Source organism: Vollenhovia emeryi, unplaced genomic scaffold (assembly GCF_000949405.1).
Source record: "Vollenhovia emeryi isolate VEMERY1.0 unplaced genomic scaffold, V.emery_V1.0 DF939129.1, whole genome shotgun sequence".
Classification (NCBI taxonomy): domain Eukaryota; kingdom Metazoa; phylum Arthropoda; class Insecta; order Hymenoptera; family Formicidae; genus Vollenhovia; species Vollenhovia emeryi.
This window is the reverse complement of record NW_011967237.1, coordinates 1,968,349-1,996,033: the sequence shown is the minus strand read 5'-3', so window position 1 is coordinate 1,996,033 and position 27,685 is coordinate 1,968,349. Positions and strand designations below refer to the sequence as shown.

At 44.0% G+C, this 27,685-nt stretch overlaps 1 protein-coding gene across 1 annotated transcript in view; it reads right to left on the bottom strand.

The window, feature by feature from the left end:
* Nucleotides 1-1,990: 1,990 nt before the first annotated feature.
* LOC105568455 (mucin-5AC) overlaps nucleotides 1,991-27,685 on the bottom strand; it is a 45,664-nt gene continuing 19,969 nt past the window's right edge. The window contains exon 2 of the mRNA XM_012024153.1: nucleotides 1,991-3,843. Coding sequence (XP_011879543.1) covers nucleotides 2,002-3,843 — 1,842 coding nt within the window. The 3' untranslated portion in view covers nucleotides 1,991-2,001. The remainder of the gene's footprint in view (nucleotides 3,844-27,685) is intronic.

The following is a 27,685-nucleotide window of genomic DNA, read 5'->3' as shown; positions in this document are numbered from 1 at the left end:
ATGTGAGAGCTAGAATCGCTAAATAACATAAATCGACGCTACGGAGAAGAGCGAGCTTTCTCGCTGATTGGGATACTACCTTTGTCAGCCTTAAGATCTAGGGAGCTTATGGAGCTAGGATACGCGCGGAGACGCTGCCGCGACAAGTCGGTTCGTCCATCGCAGCCGCGGGGCCCACTGGCTTCATTTAGGAAACCGTCGGCCATCCTCGGACGAGGGCCCTGGCAGTTGCAACTTCTTCATTTACCTCTTCATCGCAGAAGCGTGACCGCGATAAAAGCGCACGAAGGGAATTCTTCAGTCAATCATTTCGGAGGCTGCCGTTAGAACATTCGGATGCGGCCAATTCATCGATCGCGCAATTTCGACACGTCTCGTGATAAAATGCTTCACTTAAATGCTATTTTTATTTTACTTTCTATATTTTTATTAAATGTCTTCAAGTTGAAGACGTTTCAACGAACCTGGATAGTACTCTGTGTAATAAACATTTCCTAGACGTTAAAAATGACAAGAGAAAATACCGAATGTTCCACTACTAACTACAGCGTAAATACATTAAATCCCCTTCGGCGGTTAAATTAATCTCTGATCAATACAGATCTCTTGACACCGCGATAACATTTCTCTTCAACATACGAGAAAAGATTTATTCCCGTGTCACGCGAGATCGTATCATATCGCTCGATCGAGGATCTCTGGCATTTAATATTCTGAAAAGTTGACGGAAAGACCACCGGCATGCGTGCGGAACGATATCATGAATCATTTCTGTGATGCGAGTCCTTTCATGCGTGTTAAAGCACACCTCCAGCCGAAGTATTTGTTGCAATCTAAATATTTAGTGTCCGAGTCCGGTTCAAGATTTTTCCTTACCGGAGATCAGAGATCAGAGATCAGGGATCGAGAGTCTGTCGCGGATGCATTCTCGATGAGTGCACAAAGGTGGGTACAGATTCTCGTTATATGAGATATTCAGTTGCGAAGATACTTATCGATATGCGTACGAGGAAATCATTGTCAGTGTGAGCTTAAAATAAATCTCGAGTTGCGCCGATGTCGCACCGGGATCAGACATTTCTCTTCAACATTTTACGTTTCGTCAGGCACGATTCTCATTCATCTTATAATTATGAGTGTGATGAAACGGTTATGAATTTATCATCGTACTTTCGGGCAAAGATAAATACCGAGTGTCGTGTGAGATTTGCAGACGAAAAAACTAACTCCCTAATATTGTCGACGATACGTCCGAACTGAAAATCGTCCAGGCCGATGCGTGTCGTGCACACAGGCGCAAGCTTCTTACGCGTTGAAATATACTTCTAGTGGCCCCCGCAAGTAGTCGTGTTGTCACTTGAAAAGTTCTTGCGTATGGCTCGTAAGAAAAACGTTCGACAACCACTTCGATCGGTTGCCAACAATCGTCAAAGGCCATCGAGCAGCACCGCGCACAAAAGTTCGTACTTTCGCCGCCCAAAGAGTAACTTTCATCTGTCAGCGTTTCGCAATGACTGAGCATCGAGATTCGACTTTCGTGCGTCGGTCCCGGTCGACCTTTTGGTTCTCGGGTCGGCGGCGCGCGCAGGTCGCCTACGTCGAATGGGTTCTTCCTTAGATCCTAAATCGTCGTCCTTAAAATTAATTGTTGAGGCAGTTGAGTTGGCAAGAGCAAAAAGAATCAGTCGTGTTCGTCTCGTCGACGACATCGCCGAAGCCATCTCGAGGAAGTCCGCAACTCGTCGATTCGCCTTCGCGGTCGTTAGCCGACACTGAATGATCGAGAAGACCAGGCCAGATGCCATCCGGAAGGCGATTGCAGTGGAGATATCGTGGACCCTGGCAATTGCCTCTCGGAAGATCTTCCGAATCACTTTCGATTTTTCAAACACATCATAGATTGCGAAACGAAGAAATTTTCCCAGCGTCGTTGCGCGATCTTCTCCCAGTGTCTTGCGACGATTCATCTTTCTTCCGTCTTCTTCCGCTATTACGGGGCGCTCACAGTGCGAGGAACTTCATCAGAGCGTCGTAGATGAGCTGGGGATTGATGGTGCCGTCAGCGGTGTATCTGACGCCGCGCAGCGAACCATCATCGTGACTGACGACGCCGTACTCGCCCACGATGAAGCCATCCGGCGTTCTCTCTTCTACCCTGTACTTCCTGTAGTTCCTGCCCTCCACCACGTAGCCGACCTTGTGACCGTCCTCGACCTCGGACGCACCCGGGGTTTCCTCCGTGACGACCAACTGGGGTCCGTGGACGTTGCCGTTGCTGCCAACGCTGACCGACTCGTCGATCTCGTAATTCTGTTCATCGGGCTCGCCGTTTTCCCGCTGACGGTCCACCGGCTGGCCCTCGGAGTCGTACACCTTGCTGGGCTCGCCGTACACCTTGGCCGGCTGCGAGTAAATCTTGGCCGGCTCGGAATAGACTTTGGCCGGCTCCGAGTAGATCTTGGACGGCTCGGAGTAGATTTTCTCCGGCTCGCCATAGACCTTGGCGGGCTCGCTGTAGATCTTGGCGGGCTCGCTGTAGACTTTGGCTGGTTCGCTGTAGACTTTAGCCGGCTCGCTGTACACTTTAGCCGGCTCCCCGTACACACGCTCGGGCTCGCCGTACACCTTGGCCGGCTCGTTATAAATACGCGGGGGTTTGTACGCCTTCGACGACTGGCCGTATATCTTCGAGCCCGAGCGATTGTAGAGCGGCGCGTCATAATGACGTCCCATTTTGCGCCCTTGAAGCCGATCCGACGACACCTCCGGCAGTTCCTCGTTCAACTCCCGCCGTTCCGAGTTTTCTACAGGCAGCTCGTAATTCTCCTCCGTCGGCAGAGTGATCGCATCGACGTCGATGATCCGCGCGGCCTCATTCACTTCTTCCTCCCGGTGACTCTTCGCGGGGATCTGCTGAATTCGTGGCGTCATCATTACGCGGCTGTGCCAGCTCGTTCTCGGCGAGTCCTCGTCGACGGAGAATTCGCTCCTGTTCGACTCCGAGACGATGTTGCTGAGCTCCTCGGTGACAAAGCGATCCGGTGGCGGTGGCGTCGTCGTCATTGTAGTCGTCGTGGTCGTGGTCGTCGTCGTGGTCGTCGTCGTGGACGACGACGGCGTCGCCGGTCCGCCGGTACCCCTCGTCGTGCTTCTAATTGATTCCCTGATTGACTCCCTAGTCACTTCCCTATTCACCGCAGCCTCCGAACTTGGTGGTCGCGTAACTACCGCGGCGTCAGTGCTGTCGTGGTGCTCGACGCGCACTTTGTACGGCGTGGCCTCGACCGTAGACGTGACGCTGACTCCGATCACCTTCTGCCGGCTGACACCTCTGCCGACGGCAGCGGATCCGTTGGTCCCGTTCGACCTCGAGATCGTTCGATCTTGGTGGGTCAACGTCGGCGCGCTTGTCATCGTCGGCGTCGCCGCGCTCGAGGGCGTTAAACGCGTCGAACTTATACCGCCAGGCGTGCTCAGGTCGTCGATCAACGACGCTAGATTCTGCTGTCGGTTCTCCAATGTTTTCTGATTTATAGGATAGAAACGAACGATCTCCTCGCGGCCGCTCGTCTGCGGCCTCGACACCGAAATCGGCCGGCCGCCGCTCGGATTCTGAGATATTCGATAGATCGACGCCTCGTGCTGATGCGACTCGGCGGTCGCGCTGTCATCCGCCGGAGCTGCCATTTGGTGACGAAGCCGAGAGCCCCGGCGTCGCTGCTGGGGTGTCGCCATAGCGCCGTTTATAAAGACCGAGAGGAATTCTTTACCCGCGAGTACATCGGTCTTTCTCACTGGAGCGCCGCGCGCCTCCTCCCAGACCAGTGCCGCCTGAAGCAGTACCTGAAAAATCACACGCATTATTCAGTACCGCAATTTTATTTCAGCCGAAGAGACATTTATCTCGTGATGAAATGAGTCAAACTGATGTCTATTTCTTGGCATTTTGGATGTTAACTCTTTGCGCGCAGGGCTCGCATAAAGGACACACGTTTCGTCAATAGGAAATATCTATTCCTGAAAAATGCCTATGTCAAAACTTACTGCAATTTACGTGCTCAAGTATTCTTATTGTCACCAGGTGATCAAATCAAACCGAGAGGAAAAACTGGTAGCCGACCAAACTGGCAAAAATTAGGTGGTTTGTTTACAATGCAACGTTTCGACCTAATTCCAGGCCCTTATCAAGTAATACAGATTCATTATCTAACACAACTCGTGCCGGAAAACTGCAGTTATTATTATTATTGCTAATGTTTCTAGTAGGCATTTTTCCGTAGAGTGACGATTAAATATACATGTATAGTTTAGCGAGGGTTAATCTTCTATGTCGCCAGTAGTAATTAAAAAACTTCAATGATTACTTGACCGTGTCTGGCAAATTTTTATGTTTAAACTCACAACGTTTCGACCATGGTTTGTGGCCCTTGTCGAACATAAAAATTTGCCAGACATGGTCAAGTAATCATTGAAGTGTTTTAAATATGTAATGTATAAGATCCGAAGTTTGTATAAATAAATTTGAATTACGCAGGAGAGAATCCAATTTGCATCCCTTGCAAATTTCGTTAACCAGTTGCAATTTAGAAGCAATTCATTGCTTTGTGACAAGTTTAATTGAGAAAATATTTCAGTTGTCAATTTCAACGTATGCGTGCAGTAAATGTATTACCAAAGATTTTTTTAAAATTCAATTTATGATTGAATAAAAATATCAAGGTTTCAATTATGCAGCAGCGGAAATGATCGCGATGAAGGGAGGTCGGAAACGTTAAGCGTCCAGTTTACGCTAGCTAGTGGAACGAATAAACGAGAGCACGCAAATGAAGCCATATCGTCGCCCGAATTGCCGTAATATCCACGCTAAAGAGACCAGGTGTAACATTTACAGGACATAACATTTTACGTCTTTTGTGGCGTCGTTAAAGACACGCGGAACCGCCGGACAAGCCCGCGAATGCCTCATTCCCTCCGCCTATCTGCCGAAAGAAGAGGAGCAAAACGCGAACAACGATCGTGATCGTGTCGGCTCCACGTCGAATCCGCGCCGAGGGGCGATAAACCGCTTTTATGCGTTCCGTGTTTTGCACGAAGGACACGGGCAGGTGTGCATCCGTGCGATTTATAAATTGCCCGACATGGCCGCTCGTAAAGTCCCCCCAAACGACTCTCCCGATGAAAATCTCACGTACATTTTTACAGCGGGCTCGTCTCCCGCAGCAAGTTTACTTCCTGTCCTCGCTGCATATCGCGAGTCGAAATTTTCCGAGAAGACGAGAACTCGTCTGCGTGAAATAAGGAGATTCGGTTTGCGTTCCAGCATGTGAGATTAAAGCTGATTAAATCTCGAAAACTCTTATGACAACTGTTATAAATCAGGTCAACACTTCAATCTAGATCGTAATATAAGCGATCCTCTAAAGCGAGCTCTTGAAGATTTTGATAATGTAAGGCTTATCGAAGATACAAATTAAATTAACAGACGATCAAACGTGTACAATAATAATATGTAAAATGAAACAGAATCACCAATAACGAGTACAATAAAAGGTATGGTTTGTCACCGCGGATGCATAATGTAACAAATTGAAAATCAATCCTAGACCAGTCAAGCAATACTGCTTCTGGTCGCAATGTCTCCTGAAACGGCAAACGCGAGCTTCGAGCAAATCCAAAATTTACACCTTTGCGATATGGGCGTGTGATCGATCGCTCGCGACTAACAGAACGACCCTTTCGCGCGCAACGAAATGACAAATGACTCTTTTAGGCCCCGATCGACTAATAGCGCGTTCTATGCGTTCTCGCTATTTATTATCATGCCACGTTCCGAGTGACTTTCAGTTCCGAGCATAAATTACGCGTTGCCCAGAGGACGCGGGTAATTATCGTCCATTCTGATTTTTAGTCGCCGGCTTATCGATCGCTTCGCTCTTAATCGATTTCCTCTCACTGTTCGCCGTGGGTTCTACACCTATATAATAAGATACGTGGCTATTGCTAAATGTAATAAGATACCTGCGTGCTCGAGTTCTTTGTAAAAGCGACCTTGGCGAGTCGCGCAGGTAGGGAGCCGACATCGCGAATACAATATTTATTTATGCGGGAGCGGGCTGTTTTATCGGGACCCTTGGCTCTTCTATTCCACGAAGATCCGCTCGCGGTGGGGTGGATTATCGCTCAAACGCGAGGAATCCCGCGTCTAATAATACCGGAACCATTACGCGCCCGGGACTCGCATTTGCAAACAATGGTGAACGTAGCGTCGATACGACGATCGGCGGAAGCAGAATCGTCGCGTCAGGGGTGGGAGAAATCGTAGGTGAGAGAGTCTCGGAAGAGAACGAGCGTGCTATCGACAATCGCGAGGAGAAGCCAGGTAATAATCGTCGAGCGAGGAAAAACGGCGGCTTCATTATTACATTTACATTCGTGCCTCCCTCGTCAGAGTTCAGGAATTTCGTGACTATTCACTCGCGAACCTTGAAGCAATTTCAATTATTTTTCCCCGCCATTCATGGCAGCCACGTCTGAAATACTTGTATACGCGGGGACACTCTACATTCATTATCGTTATGATTACAGTGACGGTCGTGGAGGCTGCGTGACTCTACGATCGTGTGAATCTGAGCGACGGGTCTCGCGCAAAATCGCGCGATCTTGGCTGCGGAAGCAACGTTGACGTTCGCGACGTCGCAACAAATCTCTCGCTTGAAAATGCGATCGAAAAATCGATTTTCGATCAGGGTCCGAAAAGTGGGGGAAAAAAATTCAGAGGAACTCGCGCGAGAGGACGCTTCTCGGGTGTCGCGGCAAACGAGCGATTGTAATGAGCCGCGCACCGTGAGTGTTTTAAGGTGTACTCCACGGTAATTAGACGTGCGTGCTTCTCACGTGCCGAGGAATCCACGTTCGGCAGATAGCGGCTGCCGTCGACGCGCACGAACATAAACGCTTAATTTATCTCTTATTACGCGATTGCCCGGCGACATGCACGGGAGAAAGGACGCACAGGCAGATGCCATGGGCGCCGCAAGAAACGCGCGAGAGCATGCGCGTGCGCTGCTTGATATCTTCAGATGGGGGGGCAGAGAATTCGTTTGAAAAAGAAGCTGTGAATGCTTTCGAAAGAGATTTTTCTTAATAAAGTAACCCGAGTCGAAATTTTGGTCCCATGTTGAACCTTTAATTCTATTATACAGTAGGACCTAAGGCAGTAAAAGAGGTCGAACTGCAAGTACAAAACTTACTCCTACTTTCAAACTGATAGTGTCGGAAATTTCTACTTTTGCCAATTTAGCATTAAAGTAGGTCCTTTTAAGTAGCAGCTAAAGTAAATTTTTAGAATTAAAGATTCAAGGGAGGAGTAAAAATATAATGCCATCAAAGTAGGTTATTGCTGGTCTACGTAGGTGTATAGATCAGCTAAGTAGGTGCGATTTATCCTTAAATGTATCAAAATAGTACCAAAATTTCGACTCGGGAATACTTCTTTATTAAAGATAAATTGCACTAAATAAATGAGGTGTTTGAATTTCGTGATAAACAATTATAAACGAGTAAATACATAAATGTATAAAAATATAGAAACCCAAATAAAGAAATTCATACACAACATGTATACTGTAGCACACAGTTGAAAACTTTGTATTAAATTTACCAGACATCACGTGTCCCAAACAGTTCACACAAATTTTTGTGTTAATTTAACATAACACGGATATGTTAAATGATCACACAATATTTAACACAAAATAAATGCAAATCTAAAAATAATTTGAAATAAATTTTGTGTAAAGTTAACATATTTTTAATGACAAAATGAATTTTAAACAATGTCATTTTTACATTTTACAAATGTAATAAGTCGAATGACGATTCGAAATCACTGTAGAACAAAATCAACATTTTATTTTGTGAATTTTAACAGATAAATCTTGTTACTAATAATGTATTGTGTAATTTAATTAAAAAATAGGTACGCACTGTGTTGCTTTAACATTTCTTTTCGGTTATTTTAATAATTTTATATTTGAGGTCAATTAACGCAGCAAGAGCAATATGTTAAATTAACACATGAATGTGTTAAACATTTAACACAAAAATTTTAACCGGCATTTTTTTTAACAAGAAAACACAAATTTTCCAACTGTGCAATAATTGAAAGCGAACAAGAGTGAGGAAAAGTTTGAGGCATATCCCTAGAGGTCTTCACGACGCCCATGGATCCTCCCATAATCGTGGCGACGTTCACGTGTCGAGATAAGAAACACAAACGTGTTTCGGAAAACTTAGGGCCGGCATGCCGGGAATTATTTTAATTCGCGCCGGGGCGAATTAAGGAAAATAGTTTCACGAACACGCTATAATTTCGATTAGCTATCAATGCACTCGGCCCGACAAAGTACATGTTTCTCGCAGCGCGCGCGTTTAATGGCGTTATTACGCGATACCGTGGCGCGACGGTCGCGCGAAAAAGCAAGAGAAGAAAGAAGAAACGGCATTTTTCCTCTCTTCGTTGAGGTTCCTTACGCGGGCAGTGTAAAAGCTGGGCGAATTTCAAGATTGCGAGTATAAAAGTGCCCGGACCTCCCGAGTTTGATTTTATTGCCGGGCTTGCTGTTGCGTTACAGCGGCATCGTGTTTCGTGTTGCAGCGCGCCGCCGGGTTTTTGCGACTCCGGGAAGGTCGCTGCCGTCCTTGCCGCGACCCAAGTGACGGTTCGCCTGGTAGAATGGCCAAGATTAAGCGCACCCCCTCCCCCCCCCCCCACGGCGTATCATTGTTCAGGGACCCCACTATTATTGCATTTTATTACTTGATTTCTGAGGCTCTCTTTAATTCGCAGTTTAATTCGTGACAAATAACTAAGCGATTAAAGGATAAATGATCAGACATGCACAATTAACAATGTCTGCGGTATGCGTGTGGGATTTTAACAAATAGCCGACTGTTTGACAGATACAATTATTATAATATTTCGATAAGCAAAGCTGCATAATTTATGCACGTTAAGTTTTACAGCCGTACTTTCCTGCAATTACGATAAATTGTTTTTTTTTTGGGTGTTCCAACTTTCTGTGCTACTCAATATCTTCGATCGTAAGAACGATTTTATTTTTATACGTGGACCCGCGCAAGCAGAATGTGCACGAAGCCGCCACCGAACGCGTCGCCTTCCTCGAGCCGCAGGAGAAACGAAGCCGCGGAGCAAGGGTGGGGTGGAGCGTAGGTGACAGGAGAAGGGTTGGCAGGAGATACCTGCCGCGTGGGTGTATACGCAGCCACTTTACGATACACGTGGCGACGCATTATTTTCGTCCGACACCGCCGTCGACACTTTTCACTTAAACGCCGAATTTTAATATCGCTAACTAATGGCAGCGTTTCGGAGGTAAGAAAAACCCACGATAAAAATCGAACGCTCACTCCGTCGAATCGCGTCTAGACACGACGTTCGATAACGAAAGTCACCAGCTCCGTCTTTCGCAAGTTACTTTTTTTTAACGGTAATTATTTCGCGGCGATTATTTACAGCGCATTTGCAGAACTTTGGCCTGGCTTTTATTACTTATCGTGCCCCCGCGATTGCGAAAGTGGAAGGTGAAGTGGAGGAGGAGACGGAGGAGGACTAAGAGTTACTCTGAATAAAGAGGCTGAAATCCGCAAACCGGTACCACCAGTGCCATACTCTTGCATCGATGACGGGAAATGCGCCCGTGTCTCAAAAATAGACGCATCGTTTCTGCTCACCGTCATATGTATTTACGATTAAATAAAACTGTGTCGCGAATATCTCGAACGCGAAGATTATCCAATGTGTTGCATACGCATTTGATGCCACGGGCGAAGTTAAGTCACGCTTTCTGTCCTCCATTAAAATGCACCAAGTTAAAACTATCGAAACTATCATCTTACAATTATTAAAAATCAATCCGTGAATTATCACTTAAAACAGTGAATAGAAATCCTAAAAATCATGTCATAGGCATCAGCTATTGGTTTTGTTCATCACATGTTCGTCACACCCACAAAAAATTTCCGGATCCAATGCTATTACACTTTAATGTATCATAAAATAGGATCGATATAGCACCAATCATATCTGTTATAGAGAAAGGAATATTTTAATCTTGAATGAAAAATTCTAAAATCTAGAATAAAATGATAGTATGTATCGCCTTTTGTCGAATATCGCGGTGCCAACTTCGTGCGTTGTAAGATGGAGGGAAAATATTCTCAATATACAATAGTGAGGCAATCTTTTTTAATTCGATAGAGGAGAATAAGAATTATTGATTTTATTTTGATATCGCCTTACTTTTGTACTAAAATGACGTTGTGAGAAATATAAATGCATCAAGAATATTTTTTGTCTGAACAACAAAAATCTTGTCTGAGGGTGCGTGAATTTATTGCCCTTGGAGTGGAATCTGTTTAGTGGAAAATTCACTGTTAGATCGTGTAATCGTTGCGAATGAAGATTCGTGATTAAATTTTGATGTTGAAAACCTGCTCTCTCACAGTAGAAGCCTATCTCATAATAAAGGACGTTCCTCTATTAGTTTTACAATTTTTCTCGCGTACATATGCAAAAATGCTCGTAAGCCGTTTAATAAGGCATTGACACTCTATTTTCTCTGAACGATACACGCGTATATTTGTTACGATACGAAAAAAAAGATTCCAACCCGTGGACAAGGCGCTAAACGTCGGTCGTTCGACCGCCACGGTTAATTCTTTACGCTTAATTCGAGAGATTAATATTCGGCCCCCTCCGGATGATTATCGGCGTCAAACGACGCGGACGTGCGGATTCAGTGTTCACGCGATACCGCGATATCGAGATTAATCATAGTGTCCTCGGCTCGCGCGCGCTCTCATAAATCGGCGCTGGCGCGGGCGCGCGCGGATATTGTAAATATCCGCGTAGGATTAATACCGGCCGATTTATAAGGCGGCTGGGCAACAAGATGTTAAAAGGCGCGCGCCGGGGCTGGCCGGTCGGCGGACTTAGAGAATGGTGGTTTCCTGTTGAAAGGAGAACACGTACTGTCGCGCGGACACCTCGGCGTGAGGTCACCGGCGCGGCGGCGTGACGGTGTCGAGTCATTCCACGAGCTCGTATCTGCTCGCGCACGCACGCACGGTCTTTTTTTTTACAAGTGCGCTCTCATAATCGATGCATCCCACACGACGGCGTCGCTTATTAATGAAATTAATGAAAAAGCGATGAGCGCCGCGCGTGTTAGGGCGTTTAATACGCGCGATGATTGATGCGCGGCTAAATTAGACACGTCGCGCTCCGCGTTCTCCCGTATCGCACGTATTTACTCATCGCTTCTTTCGCTTCGTTTTCCTCCGTCGTGCCTGCGTACGGTGTCCACGTTCATTACCGAAGAGTGCGAAGCTTATCAGGTGACGCGCCAAGGTCCATAATCAATTACAAACAGCGCGCGCCCGCGGGATTGTTTTTATTACGGGCAACAAATTCTTTCCTCGTTTTTCCTCGAGATTGGCTCGACCGCGATAAATTGCGTTAATATATTTGCACGAGCGGTATATCGATACGAGCGGCATTGGTGGCAATTTATTTCGTCACGCTGACATCCGAGATCGAACGATTCCTCGGCGCGCTAACAAAGTTGTCATTCCGCTGTATTGATTATTTTCCCGCAGTTCCATTTGTCATACAAATGTATTACACCTCCTCGTAAAGTACAGTTTTACTAGTAAAATGTATGGTGAAATTTCCAAAAACCGTTATCAAAATTCTTCGAAATGCCATGCTGTCCCACGATCGCATGATTTTCAGGATAAACTTTAAGAGAAAACGCTCTCTCTCCGCGCACTATTTGTAGGAAGAGCATCTCACGTGTACGAGCTCCGATATTTCACTGTACCGCGATCGAATCGCTTGTAAATCTTCACAAACCCAATCTTTTTGCGGCGATAATTATTCTCTCTTTCCATTTAATTTTCCAATTAAAACCAAAGTGCCCAGAGCGCTCTCCGGAGGTGAACGTACCTGGATCAAAGTCAACGGGATACGCGATTGCGATCTATATTCCGACTACGCTCGCGCGAAATCGACAGCGCGGTGATATACCAGTTAATAAACAGGAATTCGCGCAGGAATTCGCGTGGGTACCACAAAGTGACAAAGAACACGGCGATGTCTCGGTCCGACGGATTTATCCGGTGATTTATAAACAATATGCAGGTGCGGCTGGTCTGAAAAGACGATCCCATCATCGCGAAAGAATCACGGATTTGTGAACCGGTGGCGAGGTGGGCGCGAATCAAGTTAATGCCCTCGCCCTCGTTTCGACGTTCCGTCGAACCGTCCCTTCGCGGCTACTCGTGTGTCCCATTTTCGTCTCGGATGAGAAGCAAGAAGGAGTTTCTCTTCACCGCCTAACGCAATTTCTTTGTAATTTTACCCGGCTTTTTTTCCGCGCGTAAATAAGACGCTCATAATTAAACCGGGTCGAGTAATCCGCGGCTCATGATTAAGATCTATTTTAAGCGCACCAAGTCGTATCTCATTGTCAGATAGATATTATAAATGAAGGATCTGACTCGCTTTAGAGCGAGAGTATAAACATCCCTGATGTGCGCTACCTAATATGGCGTATACTTATTTTGATCCGCAAAAAAAGAAGCAATAATTTAGTGCCCTTCTTAATGGACTGGGAACGCAGCGAAGGTAAACGAGGTAAAGTGCATGTCACTGCCGCACAAATGGATGCTGCGTTTGTCGGCGTTCTCGATCGGTCACTATCTCTCAAGATTCCTCTCGCGTGTAATATCCGGTTCTGCGTGACGCGGTCATGACAATGTGAAGCACGTGATCGAAGAATCGTTGGAGCAATACGCCAAGTAAATGACACGAGCATATCAGATTCTGAGGAATCTGCGAGAGGCCGATCAAGGTTGTTTGGGTGTGGTACGCAAGTGTACGTACGTATACGAGTCGCTAGGCCTTACACGGGCAGCAGAGTAGAAATGTAAAAGAGACAGTTATATTCATAAAACATTAATTTTTCGTTAGAAGACATCGGTACAAGTTGATTTGCTACAAATTAATATTCAATACACAATTCACAATGTCAGTAATTAATAAAACGTCCAATATTTATGAAATATTAATTTTTCGGTAGAAAATATCGGTACAAGTTGATTTGCTATCAATTAATATTCAATAGACAATTCACCATCTCGGTAATTAAAACGTGAAATATTTATGAAATATTAATTTTTCGCTAGAAAATATTGGTACAAGTTGATTTGCTATCAATTAATATTCAATACATAATTCACAATCTCAGTAATTAAGTCGTGAAATAAATGTAAAGTTCACTTTGGATCAAGTAAGGTATACTCGTTTAAAAATTACTTATAAGAATAAAAAAAATTATTTTAAGTTGCAATATTTCACCTACAATTCTATTTAAATTATTACCAAAATAAATATCAGGTTATTTCAACAGACACTGCCATTCTTGTTTGCGCGTTTTCTCGAGTATTCTCGGTACACAAATATTATATTCTTCATGCAAATCTTCGATATTAAATGCTGACAAACATTTTGTGTTAAAATGTACCTTTTATCTCACGCTTTATTTTATATGTAACTTATCGTAATCTTATAGTTTCGCGTAGCTCTTCGCGTTCAACGAAAATTTCATAAATTTAGTAGTTCCGAGGTAATGATCGCAATAATTTCAAGATTAAATTTTAATGTGACAACAGTTGCGTCGCAATCTCGGTATAACATGGAATTACACGACGTTCTCACGCTTCTTACCGGTTAAATTACGACGCAAGAAGCGCGTTGCAAATCGTTATCCTATCGATCCGTAGGAGTCAAGATAACGCGCGAAGCTGAAATTATCCATAACTTATATTTACGACACATTACTTACGCAGATATATGTTCTATTTGCAACGAGCATATCACGACATTCGTAGATTTCCACGTGATTCATTCGACACCCAAATGCGGTAGGCGCATCTAGATGTTAAAATTAAGATTAAAATATTCCTTTCTCTATAACAAATATGATTGGCGTTATATCGACCCTATTTTATGATATATTAAAGTGTAATAACATTGGACCCGGAAATTTTTTTCTGTGGGTGTAATTTCAGAGATTACGGGTACAAAGGCAGATTCTTTTAAGGCCCGGTATTTCATTCTCTGGCTTAACTGTTAAGCCAGAGATTAGTCAACTCCCCATTTTTTTTCTACATTATTATCTATGAAGAGACAGAGTTAACAGTTAACCAGAAAATGAGAAACCGGGCCTAAGTGACTTATTAATATGATTAATCCCTTGCGAGTCAATGCGAGTGATGAAAAATGTAGGATGAGATATTCAAAGTTTCTCTGTCGCTATCTCATGATCCAAATATGTTTCAGAATCTACGTTATTTACTGCGGAGAACGTATCTGTGCTGTTAATCTGTTTGACACATTTTTTGCATCGAGCGTATCCTTCGATCAGCATCAGATATCGATAACAGATTTATCGCGCATTCTATTATATCGCCAAGACAGTCAAGGGTCAGTTTTCAGTGTCCGAGCGAAAGTTTAACTAGCCTGCGTATATCGACAATACTTACACAATGAACACAGTGGCGTAATTTCGTACTCCGTGCTGCTGTCTTATAAATACGCCCTCCCACACGCAGCTTCTAAATAATTACGTAAGAACGCGTTCGCGCGTTTTATAAGCGCGACACGGCGAGCCTGAAAGAAACCGCGAAACTTTTAAGCAAATCGTTGTATTAAGCAAGCTCGGGAAAAGTGTCCCACACAAAATATCCGCGATATGTAACGCGTTTGCGGTAATTTACGTAACGCAGATTCTATAGACAATCGTTTAATATATTACCATACACATGATTATTAAATTACACAATTGGTATTACACTAATTATATTTGGATATTATGGATATTAGTGTACAATTTCTAGCGTAAAGTAAGCCACTAATTCTCTGCGCGAAACAGATACATAAATGTTCTTAATAATCTGTGACGTTTTTGTCAAATTCCAAATGGAATTTCTCCAGTTCATTATGTTACACTGAAATGCAATAAAAAGCAACTTAATGTACATTTGCGGAAATGTGCAGAATATGATTTGACAAGCACCGGTTTATCCGAAAGAAACGATATCGCGGATTTAACCAGCGTTTATCTATCGCGTACACTGCACTAGTTTTCCTAGTATGCAATTATATCGTGTACGAAATGCTTTTCTATTCGTGCATAAAAATGCTTGCTTATCAGATGGATTCCGATGAAAATACACGTCGGCTGAGATGATTCTGTCGACCTGTTTGCACCACAGACCTCTATATACTAATAGACTGCTACCTTCGAGCTAGGGTTCGAACTGAAAGGTAACAGTCTAGTACACTGAGAAAAAAATTGTTGATATTAGTAAATATGTTTGCAAATTAATAAAATTCGTATGGCTCAAATGCGATGAACACAAATTTGAAGGAACAAAGGACTAAGAGCCGTGACAGGGTGTTAGCGTCTAAATATTTTATTCTAAATTTATTGCGAAAAAATATCACCCTAAATATGTTTAGTTAACAGTATTTCTTTAATTCAAATATATATGTTTATCAATTAAACATACATAATTTATTCAAATATATATTTGTTAATTAACAAATGATATTTTCTTGACTCAACAGTTTTTCTTTCTCAGCGTAGTATATAGAAGTTTGTGGTTTGCTCACAGATCTCGCCACGTTTGGGCCTAGATATGAATTCTACTCCGATTTCGAGAGCAGATCAAAGCAGACGAAATCTCCCGTTACTCAAAGTGAAAACGCATTTTCGAAAACGCGCACTCTTTCTTCAGCGTTGGATAATCGCAAGGTTACGCAGTGTCACGGAGGAGTCCTGTGTATATAAGAAAGTAACGGGCACGCGTATCGAAAGTATTCGGGTCATTCAGTCGAGTTGTGGCGCCTTGCATCGGATACATCATTCTAATGACTTCCTTGTACGTGGGCGCATGTTTGGATTCTCGTGCGCGCCAAGTTCGACGGCAGAATGGACATCGTCATCAGACGAGAACGATGCGGTAACACGGTCAAATTGAATCGGCACAGCGGTGGAAGCTGTATCAAATTTCTTGGGCGCGTCAGCTTTTATTTTATTTGCTACGTTTCTCTAATAACGATTTAACACGGAATGTTATATAAGCCGGTGTGCATTTACCGTGCAGATACGCTTGTTACGATCACTTTCCGACATGTTGGTAATAAAAGCATGCCCGAGTTAGTTCATTAAATCTGCTTACAGCACACACAGACATACCTGTGCTCCGTGGAACGGTGCAATATTTTTCATCATCTCTTCGTTCCTACGATTGCCTAACATCGCGCGAGAATTTTACGGAAACATTTCACGAAAATGCCAACCCGTTCGCAGATCGATTTGCGGTAGGAACCATTGGAGTTGTACTCCTTCGTCTGCAATCGGTACGCGAGGCGTTGCCTCCGAAAGTGAAAGTTCAGAAATTACGGCCGATTACGTGAAGAAAAGTTTACTTTTTTCTCTGTTCGGGTGTGGGAAGAAGATCCAATCTAAAATAAATAAAAATACACTTCGATATGCGCGCGCGCGCACGCGCGTGTGCGTGTGGCGCCAATCTAAAATGAATAAAAATATACTTCGATGTGTAGCACGGCTTTAAAACCTGAGACAATGACTTGCGAAGTTTAATTACCCTTGACTGTATTTTAATATTCCTCTCGTTCAGAACACGTCGGTCTTGAAACAAGCCTAAAGATTTTATTGAACATGTGCCTCGGGAAATATTTCTATGCTCTCGAGACGCAGAGGGAAATAATAAATCTGCGAGTTTATATAAAATATGACAAGATCCAATTAGCCCAATTGCGTTTTTATTTATGGACTCGCGTGAGCTGCAAATTTATTATTGTTTCGACAGAGCTTAAAAATAATTCTCAAATTGAGAATTATTTTCCGCGTCCGCCGTGCAATGCAAATTATGGTACGTGTTCCGAAGCTTAATACAAAGCGACCGAAACGTGTCTTGTGCTAATAATGAGATATATTAATTATGGATATTATGTTATGCGCGAGATGAGAGAGAAGAGAAGAAGCAAATGGAAAAAAAGCACGCGATATTTTATTTATAGAGGGTCAAACGTCGCGAGTGGTGCACGCGACGATAAATTTATGCGCGCGTGTGTAAACAAAGTTGGTTTAATAATCTGATACGATTGAATAATAAAGAAACTCGCATCCATCAACGACGGCCGGAGACGACGGAGGCGGCGTTTCCTTTTTCGCGTGCTTGTGACAAGTTGATTACGTTGTATTATAGACTCATCAGGTAATTACTCGGGATACGGTATCGCGAAACGGAGCCGATAGGGCGGTCAATAAATCGCTCGCCGTTCGATATCCGTGGCGGTGTAACTCTGGCAGGACGATATATGGTCGCAGCGGGAGACGTTATTACCGATGGTGTGCTTGCTTATAATGCTCGGCGAATGAAGCGATAAACGATTATTGGGCTGGTCGCCGATCGGCGCGCGGGAATTGGCGAGTGGCCTGCCATCGGCTCGCTGCAACCCTTCGTCGATCCTCGGCAGCTCCGACGATGGAGCGGCAAATATCGCACCCACAGAAAAAACTTCCGGGTCCAATGCTATTACACTTGAATGTATTGTAAAATAGGACCGATATAGCGCCAATCATATTTATTGTAGAGAAAGGAACATTTTAATCTTAAATAAAAAATGGTAAAATCTAGAATAAGATGGTAGTATGTGTCGTCTTTTGTCGAATATCGCGGTGCCTACTTCGTGCGTTGTAAGATGGAGGGAAAATTTATTCTGAACGCAAGAATGTATAAACTTACACGGGGAAGTTCTTTGAAAAATCGACCAAACTGGCATAAAAAGCGATATATATTTAAGTCACAACGTTTCGACCTCTTAATCGGGTCCTTTTCAAGTACAATCTAATGTTGACTGAACAAATTAATTTTATGCCGAAACGGAATGAGTTCATGAGTCTGTGGCAGCAAATTCATAATGTCATATATGTCTCGGTAGTCAGTCGATTTTTACTAGCGATGTCAATTTCTAAAATTTTCGAGCAGCAATCGTATGTTAGTGGATCTCGAATAAAATTGAATATAAACTAAAATTTCGAATATAAACTTATATTCATGCACGTTACTCTTGTCTCAATGTAGTAAGTCAATCTTTTTTAATTCGATGGAGGAGAATAAGAATGATTGATTTTATTTTTATATCGTCTTATTTTTATGCTAAATGACGTTGCGAGAAATATAAATGCGTCAAGAATATTTTTGTCTCGGTAACAAAAATCCTTTCTGAGGGTGCGGAGTAAGCGGGAACGAGTGGTAAAATACATTGACACGTGTAGAAACGTATCTCCATGTAACAATAAAACTTTCTATGTGCATACAAGTGACGCAACTTGTGCATATAATAAAAGAAAGAAATAATATACGTGCGTTGAGTTGAGAGATCCGATATTATCCGAATTTTGTTCAGGTGCGAAGTTGACGATCTCGCTTTAATGTGATTTATCGGCGGCGCGGCTGGTATTCGGAAATCGAATGGCAATCCGATTTCGGAGTGATTATGGTAATGCGATACGCGCCTGTCACGATATCGCCGGGTATTATTGTGAATTAGTTAGTCTAAGTGTTTTATAAGTGAACGAGCGCCCCGCTCGGGGCGATTTCTTCGTCGCGGCCTTGCGCGATTACGTCAGGAAAGCAGGGCAAGAAGAGGAACGTTTAGCCACCGACACGGTAGAAACGCATTTTGCATACGATCGGAGCGAGTGCGGCGCGGCTGAAGGTAAGTATGATTGCACGAATTACGCTCGTGATCGTGAAAGGCTTTGCCGTACTTGCGCCTAAGAACAACTGAGGAACAAGCCTCAGCTGACTGGTTTCTCAAACTACAAGTGAAATTCATCAGCCGGTTCTCCTTTTTTAAGAAGTTATTTAAGTATACGTCTAGCGCTCGTGTATTTTACTTTAGCCCCTGCGCACGCACACAATCGTTCAGCAAAGAAAATTCTATATTTGTAGCCGGCGTCATTTCAAGGATATCATTCGCAACTCGAAGTCCCGCGCGTCTCTCAATAAGAAACTTCCTATTCCTTTTCGTCGAATCCATCGCGAGGCATCAGTTTGGCCTGATTGCTGTCTGTCACATTTGGAGCGTCGATCATTCTTCCGTAAAAACTCCGACCGGACTACGCGGGTGAACAAAGAAACGTGGGTCCGACATGTCGATACGAAAAGCCGTCCAGTGTGCTTCAACGACGGAGGAGTGACCCGCGTTTATCTCGTCGGTCTACGAGGTGCGGAATATCGCGGGCGTGCTGGTTCTCAAGCGGAATTTAATTGAGACATGGGTGCGCGGCGTGTGTTCGCGCAAGGCCGCCGAAGGTTCTCCCCGAGGTTCTCGAGAGGAAAGGACATCGCGCTCTCGTCAACGGCACCCTGCGGTCGCTCGAGGATCTTTGAAACCTTTTTTCCTCTCTCTCCCGCGTACTCTCGGCGCTTTCGGCTCGGACAAAGTGTGGCTCGTTTGCAGTAGACACGTGTCAGACGATCCCGACGTTGAAAGGACGGGCGCGCACGATGAGAGAAGGATAATTTCGCCAGGTATCCTTATGCGGCTGTGCGCCGCAGGACGTTTTAATAATCGCTCTCCGGGATAATCGCGCGAGCCGCGTACCCCAAAGGAATTAATTAAAACGGCCTGCGCATTAACGATTGATTATTATCGCTGGTTTTACTTTTCCCCTCGCTTTTGTTCGCCTCGATAATCGAGGACCGGCCCTTAAACCCACATTTAAAATTGACCACAAAATCAGCAATCCGGAGCGTACTCTGTAAAAAATTTACTACTACTGCTGACTCTGCACACCCACAGGAAAAATTTCCGGATCCAATGCTACTACACTTGAACGTATCATAAAATAGGATCTCGAAAAAGAATGGGGTTATTGAATACTGGCACAATCACAATCACCTTTAATGTCATTCTTTTCAACTTTGTATTAGGCCAATAAAAAAAACTTAGACGTATAGTAAATCAATTCGAAATTACTTAAATATTAGAGATTTGAGAGACCGGGCGAAACGATTACTTTCTTCAAAATGTAATCTCTTTCAATTCAAAGTCAAAAAAGAGTGACCGGGTATCCGGTTATTGACACAAGGGTTAATAGAATCCGGCGTTTGTCCATTGTACAGCCGGCCTTCACGCGGCACTAAAGGCACTCGGAGCGTAAACTATAACAGGATATCCGATTTTATATCTAACAATTTTTATCTAACAGCTTCGTTCTCTGGAAACAGGTGACATTTGCGTTGCGCAAGTGTCGTAAAGAAAATTATAAGTTCGCTACGTCTTATATGAGTTGTGCGACGTCAGACATGGTCAATGTATGCAGGAAGTGGCTTTATAAATAAAACATCTTGAATACGTAATCGAAAATGACATAATTTTTGTTTCTCGCGTAATAAAAGGAGAGTATGCACGCGCTCTTTATGTCCGTTCCAATTAATGAAATGTTTAGCACTTAATATAAAAATCACGTTCTCGCGAAATTTCTCACACAACAAGGATACTTGAAATCTGTCATTAAAAACAAACCGCGAAGTTCTGAGACACTCCGTGCATCAAACAGAAAACAAGAAGGTTAATATTGAAGATATAATCCTAGTTTTATCGATCATATAATCTTATCTATTTTATCGCGCTAGCACGATACATAATGCGATTTATAATGAACGTTTCAATCAGACTCGCTATTCCGTGACTGTCGAGTAACATCTCTCACCACCATCCCTGCCCTGATCATCGGAAACGTCACCGTAACGCAACAATCGTGACATTTCGAATGTGGAACACGTACTTTTGCCTGAGGTCACACGCAACGCTGATCCAGGCGGCCCTAGGCAAATGTAAATTCGGTGCCAATCGCTGGTTGCATTCCAAAATGTGTATCCCGGGCTCGTCAACGTTCAGTCGACAATCCGAGTCGCGGAATTGCCATTACTTTAATGAAGATTATACGCTTGCACGATGCTTTTAATATAATATAATTTCAATATAATAACGATTGTATCGTCTTCTCGATGTAATTGCGCGCCGACGACGGTGGTCCGTAACTTTAACTCGCGCGTTATACGCTCGTATCGAGCGGAATCAATTCTCAATTTCACATGGATCGCCGCGATTGTTATTGCAATTTCGCGGAATACTTCTGCCGTCACGTGGAGGATCAGGGATCTCCTCGAGGTTTCACGAGCGCCCGCAGCAGCTGCACCGCGCGAAGCTATGCAGCCTCGTCGACATCATTGCAGTACATCGTGCCGATACTTTCGATGCGCGGCAGTTAACGCTTTTCCATTAGCATTTATCCGCTAAATTAAATTGAACGAGCCGAGGCGAACTTTCACCCATAAAACGCGAAATGATAAACATTTTTGGCAATTTCTTTCGCCGAGAAGCCTCTCGTCCAAGTATTGTATAGTTTTTTTTTTACGTAAGAATATTATCTACGAGAGGATCCGTAACTTCGTAATAAAATCTGATTACATGCGAACGGTACGTCTGATCAGATTAAGCTTGTCGCACTAAGAACTCTCGTTACACGTTCAATTACACGTAATAGAAATTGATTGAGAATTAAAAGTCTCGTTCAATCCGAGTCCATCATAATGAGATCTAAGAGATAGATACAGTTGAACTCTCGTTGCGGCAACTTCGTCGGGATCTCAAGGCAATCCTGCCACGTTAATAACTCATTTATTACAATGAAATCGTCAGTGCGAACGATTATACAATTCCATAATAATTTACACGGCCGTTAGAAACCGCTACGGAGGACGACGGCGGAAAGGATCGGCGGGATTAATGGTCGCCCCCGCGAGTCGTCGTGCGAGCGCGATATGGGACGAAATCGTAGCTTTTCGACGCGGCAGAGCGTCGAGAACAAGTTTATTGCCTATTGCTCGACGGGATAGATAGAGGATAGGTCTTATCTGGGAGGTGGAGCACGGAGAGCCGCCAGCGCGCGCGGTTGCGGCCTGGCATTTACTCACAGTTATGTGAAAGGCATATCTCGCCCGGTACCCAAGGTACTCCTACATAGTACGCACACTTGCACAATACATCTCGCCGCGCGCCGCCGTTATTGCGGCCGGCCGGTGCTCGTCTCGGCGGCTAATAGCCGCGCGGAGGCAAGATGCTACAATTAGGCGAACATCCGTCGTGGGTTTCAGTGGGTTTCAGCGGATCGGCACAGATCGGGCATGTCGATCGCGCGTCTCTTTGCGCCGCGGCCGACGCGCGATTCCGCTCCCGATAACACGCGCTCGGACCTGTCGAACGAGCGAACGCGCTTTTCGCGTAATATAACACATCGTTCGGACTCCGTCCGAAGTCGCGAAACGAGCCTTAGGGCCTGGAAAGTAAGGCCCGCTTTACCGATGGTTACTCCGATAATTAGTAACCTTACGTAACGAGCGTACGATTTGCGGGGCGGACACGTCCCACACCGCGAAACGGTGCGCGCGACAGAACTAGCTGTTAGCCTAATCGCTGTATTTCCGAAGCGAGACAAAGGTATAATTTAGCGCCCATCTTAAAATTGTCGCGGCGACGCGCGTCGCCTTGGACGTGATTCCTTTTCCTCGGTTGACATTTTAATTAACGCAGGTCGACCGCCCATGTCGCCGAGAAAGAAGTCGCGATTGGCCGCGGTCTCTCTCTCTCTCTCTTTCTTCCTCTCGTTTCCACGCGAGATTGTCTTACATATATTCGCGACGTAACTCGTTGCTTCGTGAAATAATCACGAGCGTAAGTCTCTCGTTAATTGTTCGTTGTAGTAACTCAATCGGGATGGTTGCACGCGGGCGGGGTATGAATTACGGATGTACCGCTTGGAAATTAAATTGCAAATGCCATCGTGCGTTCCCGTCCGACGAAAAAAATTATGCACGGCCGTGGAATTAGCATGCTGAAGATAGCACTGCGGTTCGCGACTCCTATCTGCCAGCACGACTATCGTTATCATACGCGAAATGAATAGCCGCGATTCTTATCGTGCCTTCTACAAAGAGTCTCTTGCTGCAAGATAGGGACCATTAGAGCAATCGTAACAACGTTGCTACGGGATGCGGATCTCTTGTTAATAACCTCGTTATTAATCTTCGCACACATTCCTTGTACCGACGCTGGAATTAAATTAATAAATTTCCCTTTCCAATATCGTGGTAAAATGAATTTACGCAACACGAGCAGGTTCATGTGTGACAGACGGTTCAAGTAAATACGTACTTCCCCGAAAATAAAAGCATGCTGAAGTATCGAATAGGGTTTAATTATGGTACAACTAGTAGGTTCGCTCCGTCAATTGTTTCGTTTTGCGTCGATCCCTTCTGCGCATCCGACATTGCTCTGGGCAGACCAATGAGAGAAAAGTTGTATGCGTGGCACTGTGGCTTTGATGAGTACACTGAGAAAAATTTTCATCGGATAAACCAATTAAATAGTGTGTCCGATGGTTTTTTTCCGATTACGTTTTCCGATTAAATTCTGGATACATCCGATGAAATTGATCCGCTGAAATGCAGTTACCGATGAAATTTGATTGAAGGACCGATCGCATATTTCACCGGGTATACAATGTAATCGGATATATCCGTTTGTTATTATGTAAGTGGATTATCCAATTATATTTAATCGGACATTTTTCTCAGTGTACGTACACACAGAGACGTCGCTGGATTCTGCCTGGGTGTATGGCGGAATACCACGTGATCGGGACCGCAAAGATCAAAGAGGAGCCGGCAGAGAGTGGACCTAGTTGTACTACGGTTTAATTAAAGATAGAAAAATTTGCGCATAACTTTCTCTGTACATATTTTAATTCATTTTCCTTTTTCGTAGAGAAATGACAATGACAAAGTTTAAGAAGAGAATTTGTCCTCTTAAAATTCACCTTGAAAATCATGTAATCGTGAAACGACATGGCATTTTGAAGAACTTTTTGAAAGTTTTTTTGAAATTTTACCATACATTTTACTATCCACGATTACATGATTTTCAAAGTAAACTTTAAGAGAAAATTCTCTCCGTGTATACAACGAAGAGATATTTCTCTTTTTAAAAATTGTCATTTACAAGTAAAAAGTATGGTAAAATTAAAAAAAACTCTGATAAAATTCTACGAAATACCGTATTGTCCCACGATTACATGATTTTTAGGATAAATTTTGAGAAAAAATTCTTCCCGTGTAGTTCATATCAATCAACAAGTGCCAATCCCGAGGAGAATGTTTATCTTCGCGTCGTCCAGTCCCGCTCGTTGCCGTTTAATATCAGGCAGTTGTAGCGATTACAGGTAGTAACGTTAAGTGGGCTAGAGGCGAAGTAGGTACCTGCGGTGATTCAATACACGAGGCCTGCATGCAGCAGGTCGCGAACCTTATCGGTACACTCGAGTAAGCGCGATTCCCATTCCCTTGCGCGAGGATGCGAAACCCGGAGACGCGTCGCTTCGCGGAATTTCGCCCCGACGCGCTCCGCAAAAATATTAATCAAAGAATGCGCGACAAAGACAGGAATCGGCTCTTAGGGCACTTTTGATATAAAATAGATTAATTATAAAATGTTCGCCTGGCCGTGTGTCGCGTGACAAGACCGACAAAATTAAAGCGAGCCGAATTAGATAACTGGATAATTAATGTGACGCACTTATGCCGGATTAGTTACTCTTTTCCGCATATATTACGCGCATCTCTTTCGTCGCCAATTTATTCCGAAATTAATTAATGAGACACGATCGCCGTAAAGTTTCGCACTTTTTCTCTCGCGTCGCGTCACCGGCAACCGTTATGTCATTTATACGTTACGAGTAACAGGTTGTCTTTTTCTCTATGCCCCGTGACAAATTGTGCGAGATGTGAATTTATTAACACGATCTACAAGGTAAAACATATTGCGCATATAACCGATTTTTGGAACGAATTGTTCTTGTTGCATTCAATCGCAATGATTTGCACCTCGAAGATGTTCACGCAGAAATCCAGGATGTATATAGGAAATATTTATAAACGATGTTCCGCTGATATTCTAATGATCTATATTTAACAAATAGGTTGAATAATTCGACTTCCTTCTTTCGCACAACCATGGGTTTTGGACCTTTTTCAAGTGCAACCAACAGGGCCAAAACCTATGGCCGAAACGTTGTGCGAATAAAGGAAGTTCCCTGTCGTCAGTTGTGTCGGATTATTCAACATATTTGTTAACTAATTACTGGCGATTAAATACTTCCAAATTTTGCTTGACTCTGTATATTTAGTTGCTGATAATGGACTGTCTTACACTATGTGTTACTTGCTCGAGATCTAACCGAGAAGTGAAGACGGACGGCGGTAGAGACAGCGAAACGACCTGCTGACCGATCGTAACCGATACAAATATTATTCGTTTGCCAAAGCCAAGCGAATGTGAAAGCACCGTTACATATATTCGAACTAATTACACGAGTAAAATAAACCGATTTTGGGGCAAATTTCTGATATGATAATTTAATTGGCTACCTCCAGCTGTGCCAGGTCCTAAATGGCGTTTACGTTTGTGATCGATTTATATCTTAAAAAGGACCGACTTAAAATTTAGTTAATTTCTGAGTGATCACGAGTGCGCATCCACGGGAATGTTACACCTGGTATTCCTACATCATGGTTTAAAACACAAGACTAAATACACCCGACGGATGGAGCAGCGACCGATCATGCCGCTCGATAAACCGCTCCTTCGAGGTGCCGAATTTTTTGATGACCGGTCCAGATTTCGGGGTGACTGATGAACGACGCTATCCGGCGCGTAATATATGTTGCTGCTTTGGACGACCGTGACACGGACGAGCGCGTACACGAATAAAGATCAGTTCTCGTACCCGCACTGTACTCGTACGCGAGATTCAATTTTTGGTATTTGAAGAACGATCTTCGAAGAATTACGGGAATCAAAGTGCGCCAGGGTCGTCGCGTACGTTTTCCATTAATCTTCTCGGTAACGCAGCCAAGAAAACACGCTCCGAGATAACCGGCTGCGAGAAAAGAAACGACGGCCGTTTTCTTTGCGTTCTAAATTACATGTTTTTACACGAGTTAAGAATCCGCGCGTGGCTTTCGTTCAAAATGTAATCTCTGCTTAACTGCGCGGCGCGCGAGCAATTTTCAAAACCGAATACGCATCCGCGCGGGCGCACTTACCGAGCATCGACACGTGCGCGCATGAAGAGAACGACGAAGGGATATACGTGCGTATATGTATACGTGTGTACGTATAACGGCATCCGTGCTCCGAGCGTTGCGTGCGGTCGTAAATCACAGAAATACGGGGTGACTTTAATGGCGACTGTGATTTTTATCCTCTGTCAATGCGCGCTGCGCCTTTGCGCGTAGGGGCAAACACGAAAAAAAGTAATTCGCCGGCACTCTCGAAGTGTTGAAAATATATATCCGACGGGCCTCCGTCTGGATCACGCGAGAGATCGCGAGCGAGTGCGCGCTGCTCACTCTGAAATCCGAACAAGCACAGCGATGGACAGAATGGTTGCGACACTTTTTTTTTAATGAGTTTAGGAACGCGCATTTAAATTCAGGATTACGTTCCAAAATCTTCCTCTTCAAGGAATATTTTACTCGACGGATTTGTCTATCACCGTATATTAAAATGCTGTGGCACATTTCATTTTTCAGACTTTGCGAGACCGTTTTAGGAAAGTTGTAAAAGAAAAAGGAAACTTTGTGTGACGAAATTGTCAAATGTTATGGTGAAAATTTTAAAACGTTGCTTTAGATTTTTGGTCGAACGGACCGGCACGTCCCCCGGTCTTCCGTAGCTTATTTCTTTTCTCGTTACGTAAGAGATTAAGTCATATATTTTGATGATATGTCACAGTGCGCGCGACACGACCGTAAGATGTAAAGTAAAAAAGCGGCAATTGTCGGAAGGTTAATGCAACATTATTGCATCTAACCGGCCCTTCGTGTCGTAACGTCGATAACACATTGCGCAACAAACATTCTACGTTTGTCAATCGCGCGGAGACTAATTCTTTCTGTTTTTCTTTTACGACAGATTTTTTAATTATATCGCCGTTTATACATCCGAGGATAACGTACAACACGCCGTTAATATCCTCCTTTGTGCGGGTCCGCTTATATTCTCTGGCGAATTTGCGGGCGGTTTATGAACAATTAAACCCCTTAACGAGGGTATTAAAATTTATTAAGGAAGCGAAAGATATTTATATCGGCCGGTTATAACCTGACCCGCTTCGTGAAAAGTAAAAGTTCACGTTTACACGAAAGCGCGGATCGCCCATCGGGGTTTTCGTTCCGACGGCGCTTTTTCGACGGGCGCGCAGTGTACGAGACGCGTCGTAAAGCCGAGAGGAATGCTGTTAAATATGGACCGCGGGTGTCATGAATTAATTTAATGACGTAAATGACACCTTACGACATCTTAAATCATTTTTTTTATCTCGTAAACGCACGTAGGGCCAGAGGAACGACCGAACGTACGCGCTTAAAATGTATA